General features: G+C 44.5%; 1 protein-coding gene across 1 annotated transcript in view; it reads left to right on the top strand.

Moving 5' to 3' along the window:
• LOC104571280 (extracellular matrix organizing protein FRAS1-like) overlaps positions 1–13,238 on the top strand; it is a 138,016-nt gene that overhangs the window by 40,433 nt on the left and 84,345 nt on the right. The window contains exons 3-9 of the mRNA XM_088531641.1: positions 3,628–3,735; positions 6,419–6,511; positions 7,484–7,643; positions 8,480–8,613; positions 11,312–11,395; positions 12,034–12,135; positions 12,236–12,427. Of these exons, the coding sequence (XP_088387767.1) occupies positions 3,628–3,735; positions 6,419–6,511; positions 7,484–7,643; positions 8,480–8,613; positions 11,312–11,395; positions 12,034–12,135; positions 12,236–12,427 (873 nt within the window). The remainder of the gene's footprint in view (positions 1–3,627; positions 3,736–6,418; positions 6,512–7,483; positions 7,644–8,479; positions 8,614–11,311; positions 11,396–12,033; positions 12,136–12,235; positions 12,428–13,238) is intronic.

Here is a 13,238-nt window from a genome sequence, read left to right as displayed (position 1 = left end):
CAGTGCTTCAGGAATGATACTCGTGCTAATTTTTTGTTCTACAACCACTGATAGGAATTGATCAGAATGGAGGAGGAAAGCATAAGTATCAGCATATATATGTGTTGAACTGTATAGCCACTGAAATCATTATATGTAGCAGTGTTGCTTGTTCCCGTGAGGAAAATGTATGCAGCGGTTAGTGCCAAGGCTATATTTATTTGAGGACAGGTGAATCCATTTTAATGGTGTCTAACCAGGGAGCATTAACCTCTATAGAGGAGCAGAACTGCAGAAAAACTGTTGGACTTGTTGGTTTAAATCAGGATTTCTATATGCTAATTTAAACCATGATTATGAGCACTGTTATAAAACTCTTGGTTTTAGTCAATATGCCTTGTTTGTTCACGGAGAATTCAATTTGTCAGAGCGCTTTTCTAGTGACAGCTTTTGTGTCTATATGAAAGATAGGGCGCTGGATGCAAAAGCACTTAAGGTATTTAAGAATATCAATTTTGTAGTCCTCTCTGAAATCAATTAGGAGTGCTGTGAAATTTTATTAATAGTCTCTCTCTCTCTCTCTCTTTTTTTTTTCCTTCCTGTAAAAGACCTGGACAACAGGTAAAAGCCATAGTTAGGAAAGCTAGAAAAACAACAGACTAATGAATCACTCTTGGTACCTTGCTTTAGTTTGTGTAATTTTAAAATTCTCAATTTTGGGGATGAGGATTACTAGTTGCCCATTCCTGAAGCATTATGTTAATAGTAATGTCGTTAATGTTGTTAATCAAGTTGTGTGTTCTTCCTTAACTGCACTGCCCTGTCATGGGAGTGTTAGACTGAATAGATTTCCGCTGGGATCAATAGAAATGGGATTGGGTTTTAGAGGCTAAGCCATCCCCGTGTTGTTCTGCTTATAGACCTCCTGCAACAAACCCATTCAAAGACCTTTTTCATCAGAGTTTTGTTATATGCAAACACGTATCAGATCTGAAAACACCCTCAGCACTGTCAGCCATCCCGTTATAGAAGATAAAGGCTAAACTGGAATGGGTAGCAGGGATGATTTTTATGTCTCTGAATTACCTTCATCTCTTTGTTGGCAGTTCTTAGCTCCATTAGTGACCCTTGCTGCAGACCACGGGGCGCTCTCCCGGTTTGGTTTCCCTCTGCCCGTTGCCTCGTCCTGCCAGCTAATTGGGGTGGAAGTGCTAACTGAGAGCAGTGTTACGGAGCTGCCAGGTCTGCGCGCGTGGCAGCCGGCGGCTGCTGCTGCTAACTGTTACCTGAGTGCCGTTGCTCCGGGCTCTGCCCATGGTTGCAACGAAGCGACCCAACGCTCTCCCTCCGAGACATCCGATACCGCCGCTCTGTAGCCGCCTTTGACGGAAAGCAGCATGTGAAGCAGATTCGCTTTTCCCCCTGCTTGGTAATTCCAGCGGCGCCACCAGCCAGATGCCCGGTGCTACGAGCCCGGCACGTTTCAGCGGAGGAGGCAACATGTGGTGGCATTTTATGGATTGGCTGCGTGTTTTCTTGAAGCCGTAAGGAGACGGGACACGCAGATAGCTGTTGCTGGCGTCGCGTTTCCCCAGGCACCATGCCAGGATAGAGCACAGATTGTTATTTAGTGCAACAGGATCCCAAGATAAGCTTCATTTGGTCAAATTACTGAGCTTTTAAATTTCTTTTTTGTATTAATAGGAGAGTCCAATTATTTTTAATTTGCTGTTTTTCATTCCGGAGGCAGAGGAAGAACAGATGCAGCCGTACGAGCTTGTGATGTTCAGTCACCAAAGCCAAGTCCATAAAGACGCAGGCCTTTCCGTGCCCCGGCTAGGGAGCTGGTGCAAGAGCAGCAAGCAGGGGGGCGCTCAGCTGGGAGCCTCTCCTCATCAGAGTTCTCGAAAACCCCCGTGTCCTTGTGCTGTGTTTTGGATTTCAGCTTGCCATATCTCTGAGTAAGCTCTAAAGGCATGTGGAGAGATTTCCCTTTGTTGACCCATGTTCTGCAAACCCAGCTGTTAATTCAGGTATCTCTTCTGCCAGCTTGGCATTATACAGTTCAGTTGAATTAGATACCTTTTGCTCCTTTGATGTAGAAAATGCAGATAATTTATTAACTAGACTAGAACTATTTGGCACTTAAAGAGTGCCTGCCATCTTCAAAGTGCTCTGTGTGCAATGTTTCATGATTTATACTGTTAATTATATTAGTCCTGTTAGGAAAAAGCTCTTTAAATATCCATTGATGAAAGTATTCTCATAACAGGCTAGGAGTTCCACACTGAAATTGTAGCAGATAATTTACCCACTGAGGTATAGCGCCTCGGAGAACATGTAAGGAGGATTTACAGCAGTTCTTTGGGTGTCTGCTGAAAAGTCTTGCTTTGTCTCAGGTACAGCAATAATAATTGGGAGCTCTCGAGTCTCTGAGAGTGCTGTGGAGCTGCTCTCAAAGCCTCACGCCGCACAGGATGGGTCAGTAGGGTCCTGGCTTTGCCGCTATGTGACCGATACCTCCGTTCCCACTGGTAAAGCCACTTAGGAACCTTGCTTATGTGGCCAAGGTTACTGTCACTTTCAGACACTTCCAAAAGGATCCCCACCTTTCTGTAGAGAAATCAGTAACATCGTCATGGTCAGGAGTCTGACTGTTCCAAGCGGAGTGTAAGTCTGTAGCTCCGTGACCTTGAAAAATGAGATAGTTTCATGACCGTCAGCTGGAGTCTAAATTCTTAAATCTTGTGGAGTGACATGCGGATTTTGTCTGTTACTATGACAAAATGCAGCTTTTAGACTAGCCCAGGACCCAGCAGCTTCTGTATAAGCTCCTAAACAAGTTGCCAGATTTTCCAAGAGATTTTTGGTCTCATTTAGCTGTTTAATGGGCCTTTAGGCACATCTCTGCGTTTTATCAGTGTGCTTAATGGTTTTAGTAGTTAGCCCAAAATGTGTTCATACTAGCAAAGGGTTGATCATGTTTTCCTATCTTAATTTGCCTAAGTAATAATTTAGGAATTTACACTGCGAGTAAATCGACTTACTGGAGTAAATCACTAAGGCATGTAAATGAGTGGTAAAATCTGGTGGTCTTTCAAATCAAGTCGAAATGAGGTTTAACAGCCTGGGTAGCGGTTGTCTTGCAAAAATGCAGCCTACAGAGCGGCTGTCTAATGGCAGAGAGCTCCTCAGATAAGAAACTAGTCTTTTTCTTTACATCTTCTTTACGTGGTGTTAACTGAAGGCTTTTAAAAACAGATAAATAACTATGAATGCAGCGAATATGCTCCTGGCCTGCCCATTGCTCACACCATGGTGATTATGGCTGGCACTGCAGGAGTGGCGTCCCTGGACACGTTGCATTTCACTCTGTTTATCCTCCCCATGCTGTGAGGGTGTCTGCCGTGTGAGCCTGCTCTTTTGGAGGCTGTCATCTCCCCTAGGAAGAGCCCGCTGGGTGTCCTGGGTGTCTGTGTTCGCCTGTATTCTCCCAGCGTTTGCTGTACAGCCGTGAGTCCAGGTGTGCAGTGGCCTTAAAGCTGGCACAGCTCTCTTAGCGCAAGCTGTGGTCAGAGCAGCAGCTGCAGTTTGGACAGTCTTGTTTGTAGAAAATGGGTCTAATTCAAAACTTACGCTTGCTTGCAGAACAACACAGTTTGGAAGCCAGATTCCTGCCAAGACTGCCGTTGCCAAAGCAATGTTGTCACCTGTGAACCTGTTGTGTGCAAACATCCTCCGTGTGACTTTCAGAAGGTAAGGGGTGAAACTGCCCAGACACTTACTGGTCTCTTCTGTAGAGTGGGAGAAATGTCAGGTCACTCTAGGGTTCCCTGCTTTCCTCCTCCTTTAGCCCTTAGAATAGTTATGGGCTTGTCAAAACGCTCGTGTTGGAACACGCACCGTGCCAAGGGATCTTGTGGACAGTTGGGTCCTTGGTTCTAGAGGCCCTGTGGAGGCCGAGCTCTGGTGTTACTTGGGCCTCCAGAAGAGGACGCGGCCTGAGGAGTTTCTGCAGCGGAGCTGGTTGCGTGTCTGTGTACACGGCTGTGTGAGGGTCCCGTGCTTGGCTGCCTCTGCGCAGCCCCCTCTGAACCCGAGTTCTGCTCTACGCTGGGATTTGGGGGGCGCAAGAGGGACCAGTGCAATTCAGACGTCCCCGTGCCCATTCACTCCTCGCTGGTGGGAGCCCGTGGAACAAAAGCGTGGGCAAAGCCCAGCGTGTGCTCCTAGGGCACTGGGGTCCCCGAGGAAGCCCCGGAGCTGGTTTGGACCTCCCATCGTGGGCCCTGCTTCTAATCACCCCTCATTCGGCCGCGGGGCCAGGCCGCTGCCTAACAAGCAGATGGACGCGTTCCACTCTGCTGAGCAACAACAGAGCGGAGCCGTCTGTCTTTCAGCTCCTTGTGCCTTGTGGTGCTTGTTAAGCTCTCTTTGTTTCTTGTTTATCTTTCCCTGTCAGAGCCTTCATTAGTGGTTATAGCTAATTGGCCACAGAAGTGGTGTTGCATTAGCATCTGGATTACTGGGGTAGTGCACATGAATGGCAATGAAAATTAGTGTTTTAAAGAGGGACCGCCAATACAATAATTATATAGCTTCATGAAGCACAATAAATCTTTTTTTTTTCAGTGTAATAGCATTAACAGTGAAATATTTTTTGATCCTACTTTTTTTCTCCTTTACTAAGGCTATGTATTGATTAAAGGACAACGGAAATATTAGGCGTTTTGTGCTAAAGGGGAGAGGGAAAGAAAAGAGTGCTGCCACTGAAGAGCTAATAATGAGTGGGCTAGAAGAGGATAGTCATTCATGAAAGCCAACAGTGGCTGAATGAAAATAAAAAGGTAGCAGCTATGAGGCTTATAAAAAGATTTACCTGGTGTGAAATCAAACTGTGCAGCTCCTTGGCATGGGAAATCAGTAGTATTTCAAAAAGGTTTGGCCAGTTTAACGAGGAGAAGAAGTATCAAGGGTCTTAGAAGAAGAAAATCTGATCATCCTTCAAGTATAAACTGATGAGAGATCAATGAGGCCAGAGTCTCTATGGTTTATTTCTTATTTGCTTATCGTGAGGTATCTGCAAACATCGCCTATCTCGTTTACAGCAGCAAGACATAAGCAGAGGCTGGTGGTCTCTCCAAAAAGTATCTAACTTTTTGGCTTTTTAAGCATTTGGATGTAAAACCTGATGCCATGTGTGCGTATATTCTTTGTACACAGGTAGACTGAAAAAAAAAGAATGTATTAGGTAGATGGAAATGAGTGAAAACGATTTCTCTTGTGTGAATTAAGGAAAAGAAAAAACAGAACAGCTTTCCCTCCTGCTAGCTTCACAGTTGAATGAGGTTTAATAGTTTAATCTAAATGAAATATTTAATTTTATATTCAGCCTCCTAAAAATATGACATTGAAGGAAACCTTGAAGCGAGAAGCTTTTTTTCCAGTTTGAAAATTGTTTCCTTTAGAAAATGTAGAAAGAAAACTTCTGACATTTTCAAATAATTCTGGTTGCTTTTATCATGCCAATAAAGAGATGGCAGGTAAGACAATGTTTTTGTATTGCACAATCTGCTTTTTTTGTTATATTACAGTAAATAATTATTCCCTCTTGGTCAAGAGCAATGCTTTAGAAGTTGACCATAACCTTTCAAAGGAGCAAGGATGAAGCTTTTCTCCTGAGAAGCACCTTGGTGGTATTTTAGGGAAGGTGACTTTATGGGTAGATTTTTCCTTCATTTCACTTTCTGAATCTGTGACAGTCTTCCCTGCTTTTGTTTTTCTGTTTCAGTTTTTCCCTTCTCCAGCTGCTGTGCTCCGATAACTCTCAGACATCTAAAAATTTCTGGTCTCTTTGTTTGTTTAATTCATTTGTAGGGGAAAAATACATGATCCAGAACAGAAGTACGCGATCCATGTATTCCATGGATCCACAAGATCCACAGTACCTCCCAGGGCGGTACCGCCTGTGCTGGGCGTGGGATATTTGTCACACAGCTGTGGCCATTGGAAGGGACGGGGATCTCTGTTTGCAGAGTCCACAGAGACGTTTCAAGGAATCCCTTCCTTGAAAGGAAAGGCCAAGGTCCTTCCTGGTGTTGGCTGAGGTCTTTACTGATGCGTTTTGCCCTTCACCTGATGCGGTAGCCAAACAGGGGCCTCCCTCAGCGAGCTGCCTGCTCGCTGCATTGTGTTGGTAGTGGGGAACAGCTGATGTCCCTTGACCAGGCAAACCAAAGTGTTGACAATGTCACCTGAACGTGCTGCAGTTGGAAGGGGTCGATAATTGGTTTATCAAAAATCGTTGTTCAAAAAAGTGATGGTTATTAAACCTAAGGAATATTGGTGTTGGATGCATCCTTCAAGGTCTCCTGTCTATCCCTTCCAGTTAAGCTTCCTATTTATGTGCCTTCCTTACTGGATTCCTGATTCTGTCTAGGGAGAAGTGCTCCAAATAGCCCCCAACAAGTGCTGTCCCGAGTGCGCCTCCCGGGCTGAAGGATTTTGCCAGCACGAAGGACAGATCCATGGGGTGAGTTGCTCCGTCCCTCGGCAGGGAATTTCCAACATTCAGCCCTCTGACTCTTTACTTCTTGTCAGTGACGGCTGCTTAGCGGGCTTGAGGAAGAAGGATCATTCCTCGTCACTGTTTCCATCTCTGCTGTCTTCTGTCACCATCAGATAATGTAATATATGGGGCATTTCATCTATGGGGTTTGTGAAAAGATCATGTGTGGCATGATCATGTCATGTTTAGCTTAAGGGGAGAAAGTTTGCTATCCGTTCATTCACATTTCTGTTTTGGTGGGTGTCTGAGACAATATGGAAATGTTAGAAGTAAAATATGGTGAATTTGGCACATTAGCTGTCCTGAAAGAAGGTTTTCTTCAGGAAAATTCAGGATTGCTGAAAGAAGCAGCAGTCTTTGCTGGTAGAAATTAATTGCTCTCGTGTGGCCTGGGATTATGTAATTTGTAACCCTGAATTATTCAAGGAGCACTTTTCAGGACCTGACTTCACCTAGGGGACATGAACGGCCAAAATAGTAAGACTAAGTGTCTATAGGAAGGAAAATGCGGAGATTCTTGGATAGTAGTTCATGACACAGTAGGCAAATGGAGAAGGACGTCCTAACGCAAGGCCAGGGGCACGGGCGTTGCTCTCTTGTGGATTTATTTGACAGGAAGAAAGTTGGGTGCAAATATTCAGAAACCCATGAAATGCCAAATAATTTTGAATGTCTGGTGCACTCTGCACCTCAGATGGCGATTGTAGCTCCCTGTTTTACTGGGCTGGCGTGACCGCCACAAATCGGTTATGAGGCAGAGAGAAAAGGCTGGAAGAGGAGAGATTTGTTGGCAAGTGTTGCAGTGCATCAACATTTTTCTTTTGGGAGCCATTTTTCCCGCCCCTGCTCAGGGTAGGAGTGTTGTTCTACCTGGAATCAGCCAAGTTAACCCGATTTTCCTCCCAACGAAGTACTTTTTGTGGTTGTGCATTGCAGCACGGCACGCAGTGGGCCGCTTCAGGCTGCGGCGTGTGCTTCTGTGCCCACGGGAAGGTGAACTGCACCCCCAAGATCTGCCCAGCCCTGGCGTGTGGGAGCGGGGAGCAGCCGGACACTGCCCGGGGAGCCTGCTGTCCCGTCTGCGTGGGCCCTGGCCGTGAGTATCGTGCGTGAACGGGCCACCTCGAGCCCCCGACTGTTCTGTCCTGCCTAAATTCTCCTGAACGCCCAGGGCAAGTGCCTCTCAATTCTTTTTTTTTTTGTCCTCTCGCTGTATTTGCATTCGTAAGGGCTTCACCCATCGGTCAAAAACAAGCGATAAACTTTGAGCTGTGAGCAGATGTGCCTGGTGCTCTGTCCTTGCTTTTAAGACCACGATTTAGGGAAAAGAATGCAGATATTTCCTGTGTAGCAAAGGTGCCCTTGGCACTTGCAGATTAACACTCTAAGTTCCAAAAGATGCCTCAGCTGTTGGATACTTCTTCTCATTCAAAGCCAGTGGGAGCAGTACATCCAGAGCTCTTAATTCATGAGTCTAAAACCCTTGAAAACAATCGGAATTGTTATAATTATTTGCTATTTTGAGAAACCAGGATTTTGAATTTTAAGATGCACAAAATCTGTTTTAATGATTCTCATCACTCTGGCTTGTTTTCAAAGATAGCGTTGTACCACTGATACATTCATGAATAAGGACTCTTGATTCACATTTTCTTGCTATACTATTTTCATTCCCCAAAGTACTGAGGAACATAATATCCTCTTGTTACTGTATTTCCTTTCTGTGTGCAGCAGCTGAACCTGCTAACGCACGACTGACGTTAACACTGTGAAATTGTTGCAACAAGTGAAAAGCTGCAGGGACTGTGCAGCAAGCCCGTCTAGAACCCAGTATCCCCTTGGGAACAGTGTGCATGCTGCCATGAAGGGGAATGGAAAGCGATTAAAAGACATGTGAAAAGAGAATTACTCAATGTCTTAAATGTCTCTTAGAGTCGTGCTCCTTCGATGGCCGCTTGTTCCGGGATGGAGAGGATTGGTGGCTCAGTCAGTGCTCCAAGTGCATCTGCAGGGACGGCGCCACTCAGTGCTTCGTGGCCTCCTGCCAGCCGGTGCTGTGCCGTCAGGTCAGGACCCGTGGGGACATTATTCTTGGCTGTTTCTTTTCCTTGACCGGATGTTACAAACTAACAGATGCATCTCCTGTGAGGAAAACGGCCTGGAAAGGGGAGTTTTAATTTCTAGAAATGCAGAATGATGGGTAAATGTGTCGGTATACGCATCTCTCTCTCAACACATTCTCTCCCCACACATTTACTCTTATCATGCATTTGCTGGCTAACTAGGTGGAAGTATTATCTGAAGAAACTATGCTTTTGGTTTTGTACTAAAACTATGCTTCAGAGTTGATTAGAAAGTGCTTTTATTTCTCTGTAGAAAGGAATGAAAGAATAGGGGGTTTAATGGGGATTTGTCTCCACAAACTTCAATTTTTGATTTCACCTGCTTTGTTTGCAGTTCCTCTTTATTCTGTTTACGAGAGCTATAGAAATGCAGTTGAAAATAGCCAAATGCTTATGAAATTCCCCTTTGACTAAAAAGGCTTTAAAAATAAAAGGCTGCTTCAAATAGAAAAAAGGTCCCAGAGCGCTATTCCTTACATGTGCTTGTGTTTCACAAGAGATCTGCACATCAGTAAAATCAGTAGATAACTTACCCAAGCTCAAGTAGTCACTTACTTTTCTAGCCCAAATGAGAGAGCTGGGACATTTCTGTTTCTCGGATCTTTACTGTGGACAGTAATAATGAATTCTTAGCACTTGTGCAGCGATAAACCCAGCCACAGCGCAACGGGATTATATACAGCGTTAGCACAACGGTTAGTAAAGAAAGCAGACTGTGTACAATACTCTGGACAAGTGACTAGATTCTTTACATTCTCTTTATTGTATTACAAACCAGAAATGATGCCTGAGGGTGCAACTGTGCTCTGTGGATTTCTTTTCATTGGGCCTATTGTACCAGTTTTCTCGGCCTCTCCGCATTCTCATTTTCAGCAACTTGTCATGCCAGTGACAGCTCTGAAATGCAGAATCTGGCCCCTTGGGAGATCCTCTTTTTGGCTGGCTTTGACTTTATGTCCTTGAAACTGCAGCTTCTCCAATAGCTTTATCTACTAACCCTATTCCAGTGGTGAAACGAGAACTCTAGTGCCCTTGAAATGTGTTCTCTGGCTCTGACTGCCCTGTAGCCTGCTGCAAACCAAAAATATTAGTCTTAAACGTTTTTTTTTTTCTTGATGCTGCTTGCCCAGTTTGCTGTTGCAAGACTAGATGATTGTGTAATGAACACATTTTTTTTGTTTGTTTGTCTGTTTGAAGGAAAGCTCACCTGTTGCTCTGCATGCTAACTGTATTGCTTTGTCCCAAGATACTCAATTCCCATATTGCTCCAAATGAATCAACGATGCCTGCTGGCTGATGGTGCTAATGTTGAACCGGATAATCAACCGGATTTCATTTGTGGAAATAGAAGTGACTTGGTTGATGCTGTGATATATGTGAGAATTCTTGGCTAAAACACACGAGTTAGTGCAACACAAAGCTAATTATCACGGTGCTTCTATTTCCTAGCAAGGTGCCCATTGGGAGGGGCACTGGCAGGACATGCAGGAGCTCTTACCTTGATCATACCTGTTGTTGTCTTGCATGTGCCTTTATCCTTGTCTCTTCTAAATACAGTTCCTGAAAAAGGAAATAAATAATTTCTTTCAGCATGGTGGCAACCAGAATTGAACTCATGTTACAACTTTTAGATAAGCGTGCCTTTTCCTGGATGCCAAGGGGACCCATATTCCTAAATGCTTGTTGCAGAAGGGCATCTGAATATGTCAGCCACAGGAGAAGAGGAATTGCAAGTTCTCACTTTTAACTTAGTGCCAAAATATTGTGAAAAAAAAGCCAGGAGGGAAGAATGTGCTTTCTGCGGATATGTTTTCTCTGAATGTGCAAGCTCGTGAAGTCTGTCCGGTGTGCTTGCTGCTTCCAGTGCAAAATTAAATGAATATCTGGCAGTTTCAGCTCACTCTGCTGGCTTCCTTCTTAGGGAGGTTTGCCACCAGTTATCTCTGCCCAATAAGTAGTCCCCAGAGCCAAAGAAAAGATCTCCCTCATGCTGTCCTAACAAAATCCATGAAAAAGCTCATTTAACTTTGCTGGGAGATCTGTGCTTGATAACTTTTATACATCCTTCCACACTTCCTTTGAAAACTAGTGATTTGCACCAACAAAACACATAACAGTGGTTGTCATTTGAACATGATCTTCAACCCACCAGGGATTCATCCTTTCATCCTGCCCTGTCTGGAGGGAGGTGTTGCTGGGTGATGGTCTGGCTGTTACACGTCAATGGCTGTGTGTGAAACTGTAGCAGTTAAACTATGCTCACGTTTTGGACAGTGCCAGAAAAGAACCTCTCCCTCCACAATCATATGCTTTAGCTCTCTTTGCAGCTTTAGGTATATATTATCTTCACGCATATATTCAAATCTACAGAGATATTTTTTTCTCTGAGGTGTGTGTCTTTAGCAGTATCTGTATATCTGGGCCTTGACTGCCAACCAAAGAAGCCTAGAGAAGGAGATGTAGGGAATGTGTTTGTTCTTAGCCTCCCACATTGATGGCCCCAGAGACTAGAGCCAAAATCAAGCCTCGTGAGGCTGTGGGTGGTCACACAGATGTGGAGTGTCTGGAAATCCAGGCAGTGATGCCCAGACCCATGCCAACTCTTCCTACTCTTATTCTATTTGCTTTGCTTTCTATTTAGGATGAAGTTATGGTGATGTCTCCGGGAAAATGCTGCCCGGAATGCGTTCCGAAACCCTGCTCGGTGTCAGGAAGAGTGTACCAGGTAACCTTTGATAAGCCACACCGAAGGCCAACTGGTCACAAGTTCTGGCACACCTCCCTTTCCCTTCCCAGAATGTCTGACACTCTGCCAGCGCCGATAGCTTAGTAAAACAGTTGATTTTTTTTCTTTCTAGAAAGGCAGAAGAGTTGAAAGAAATTAAGGCTAGATAAGAACTTGATGGCAAACAGAAGGGAAGTTTGCAGGATGAAGCAGATTAGGCACTTTCTTTTCACACTTTTTTGGAGAAGGAAAGCAAAAAGCATTAGAAAAGGTCAAAGTATTCATACCTGTCATGGTATCGCCTGGAATTAATTTGATTAATTATTTAATGCAAATGTTTTTATGTGAGGTTCACTGGTAATGATCATTTTTTGCTAATAATATCTGTTAGGCTCTCACCAATGTCATTAGCTAGCAATTGATGAGAAATGCCTATCTCTGTCATCTAGACCTTGTATTTTTAATTTATGTTGCTGATAATGCTTTTATTAGCATTTTTAAAGAGAAGTTTGTTATTGCATACAGACACGCAGGGAAGTGATTACTTCCAATCAGAAGCATGGCTCTCCGTAGATTATTTGGGTATCTGTGAAGAGTCTTGGACAATTATATACATCTTTCGTGTTCTTTTTGAACAGCATGGCGAACAGTGGAAAAAAAATGCCTGTACTACATGTGCATGTTCCCGAGGGGAAGTCAGATGCCTGAGGGAGACGTGTGACTCAGTTACATGTGAGAAGGTAGCTAAAAATCCTTCAGCTCTGATACCCTGGCTGCCTGTGTCACTGCCCTTGTGGAAGGGGCCAGAGATCCTGCTCAACTGTCACTGATGTTTTCTAGGGGGAAAACAAAGTGCAGCGTTCCGGGAAGTGCTGTGCCGAGTGCGTCGCTGCCAAGGGAAACTGCTTCTATGATGGCACCATCCGGTACCAGGGTGACGTGTGGAATAGCACTGGCTGCGACTTCTGCATATGTGACAGAGGGCAAGTCACCTGCCAGAAAGCAGAGTGTGCCAGAGTGGAGTGTGCCAAGGTAAGAAAGGTTTTTGCTTTCAAAATCTCTCTTTAAGTCCTGTGATTCCCCCATGCCCCCCATTTTGTTTCTTCTTTCTTAACTGCTGTCTTGAGACACGCAAGGGACCTGCTCGTCTCTGCTGGCTTGGTTTGTACAAATGCCTTGAAAGCACTCACGGAAAACAGGAGCAAGCTTTGGATTTTCCCAAGCAAGATTGGCTACTCAGCAAGCTTATATTATGAGGAAAGCCAGTGAGAGTCAGATACTAATTAAATTTGGATCACCTCCCACATTGCTTCCACGCTGTTGTGGAAGGCAGTGTCCCACTTTTCTCCAATTTTCCAAGCCATTCTGAGTGAGGCATTTTATGTGTTTTACTCCAAAACAAAATCCCCTGAGAGGTTATGTTGTAGTTGCTCTTAATGAATATGAAAAAGGCATTAGATAGGCTTGAAAGCTCTTTCCCCCACTGTCCACATGCACGCATATGAGCGTGCACACACACACACACACACACAGACAAAAACGTTTTTTTGCTGTTTTTGCTTGGATTGCAGTGGAACAAAACTGCTGTAGTGCTCATCACTGCATCTGTTATAATTAGTAGATGAATATCTGCTTTATTGCAACTGCTGTACAGGCTCAGTGAAGGGAATAGATTGTAGCTTTCTGAGGTTTTTCTCTCACTGACAGTGCTTTTCTGATGACTCTGCCTACATGATAAATCTCATGTGCCAGCATCCTTGTGTTGGGCCTGAATTCCAGCGCAAGTCTGCATGCTGCACATGATGGCTTCACTGCGTTAGATCACTTTAATGGCTGTTCCAGA

The sequence above is a fragment of the Tinamus guttatus genome, unplaced genomic scaffold (genome assembly GCF_059628265.1).
Source record: "Tinamus guttatus ecotype Peru unplaced genomic scaffold, ASM5962826v1 Tinamus_guttatus_pri_ptg000423l, whole genome shotgun sequence".
In the NCBI taxonomy this organism is placed as follows: Eukaryota; Metazoa; Chordata; class Aves; order Tinamiformes; family Tinamidae; genus Tinamus; species Tinamus guttatus.
This window is presented reverse-complemented; position numbering and strand designations above follow the sequence as displayed.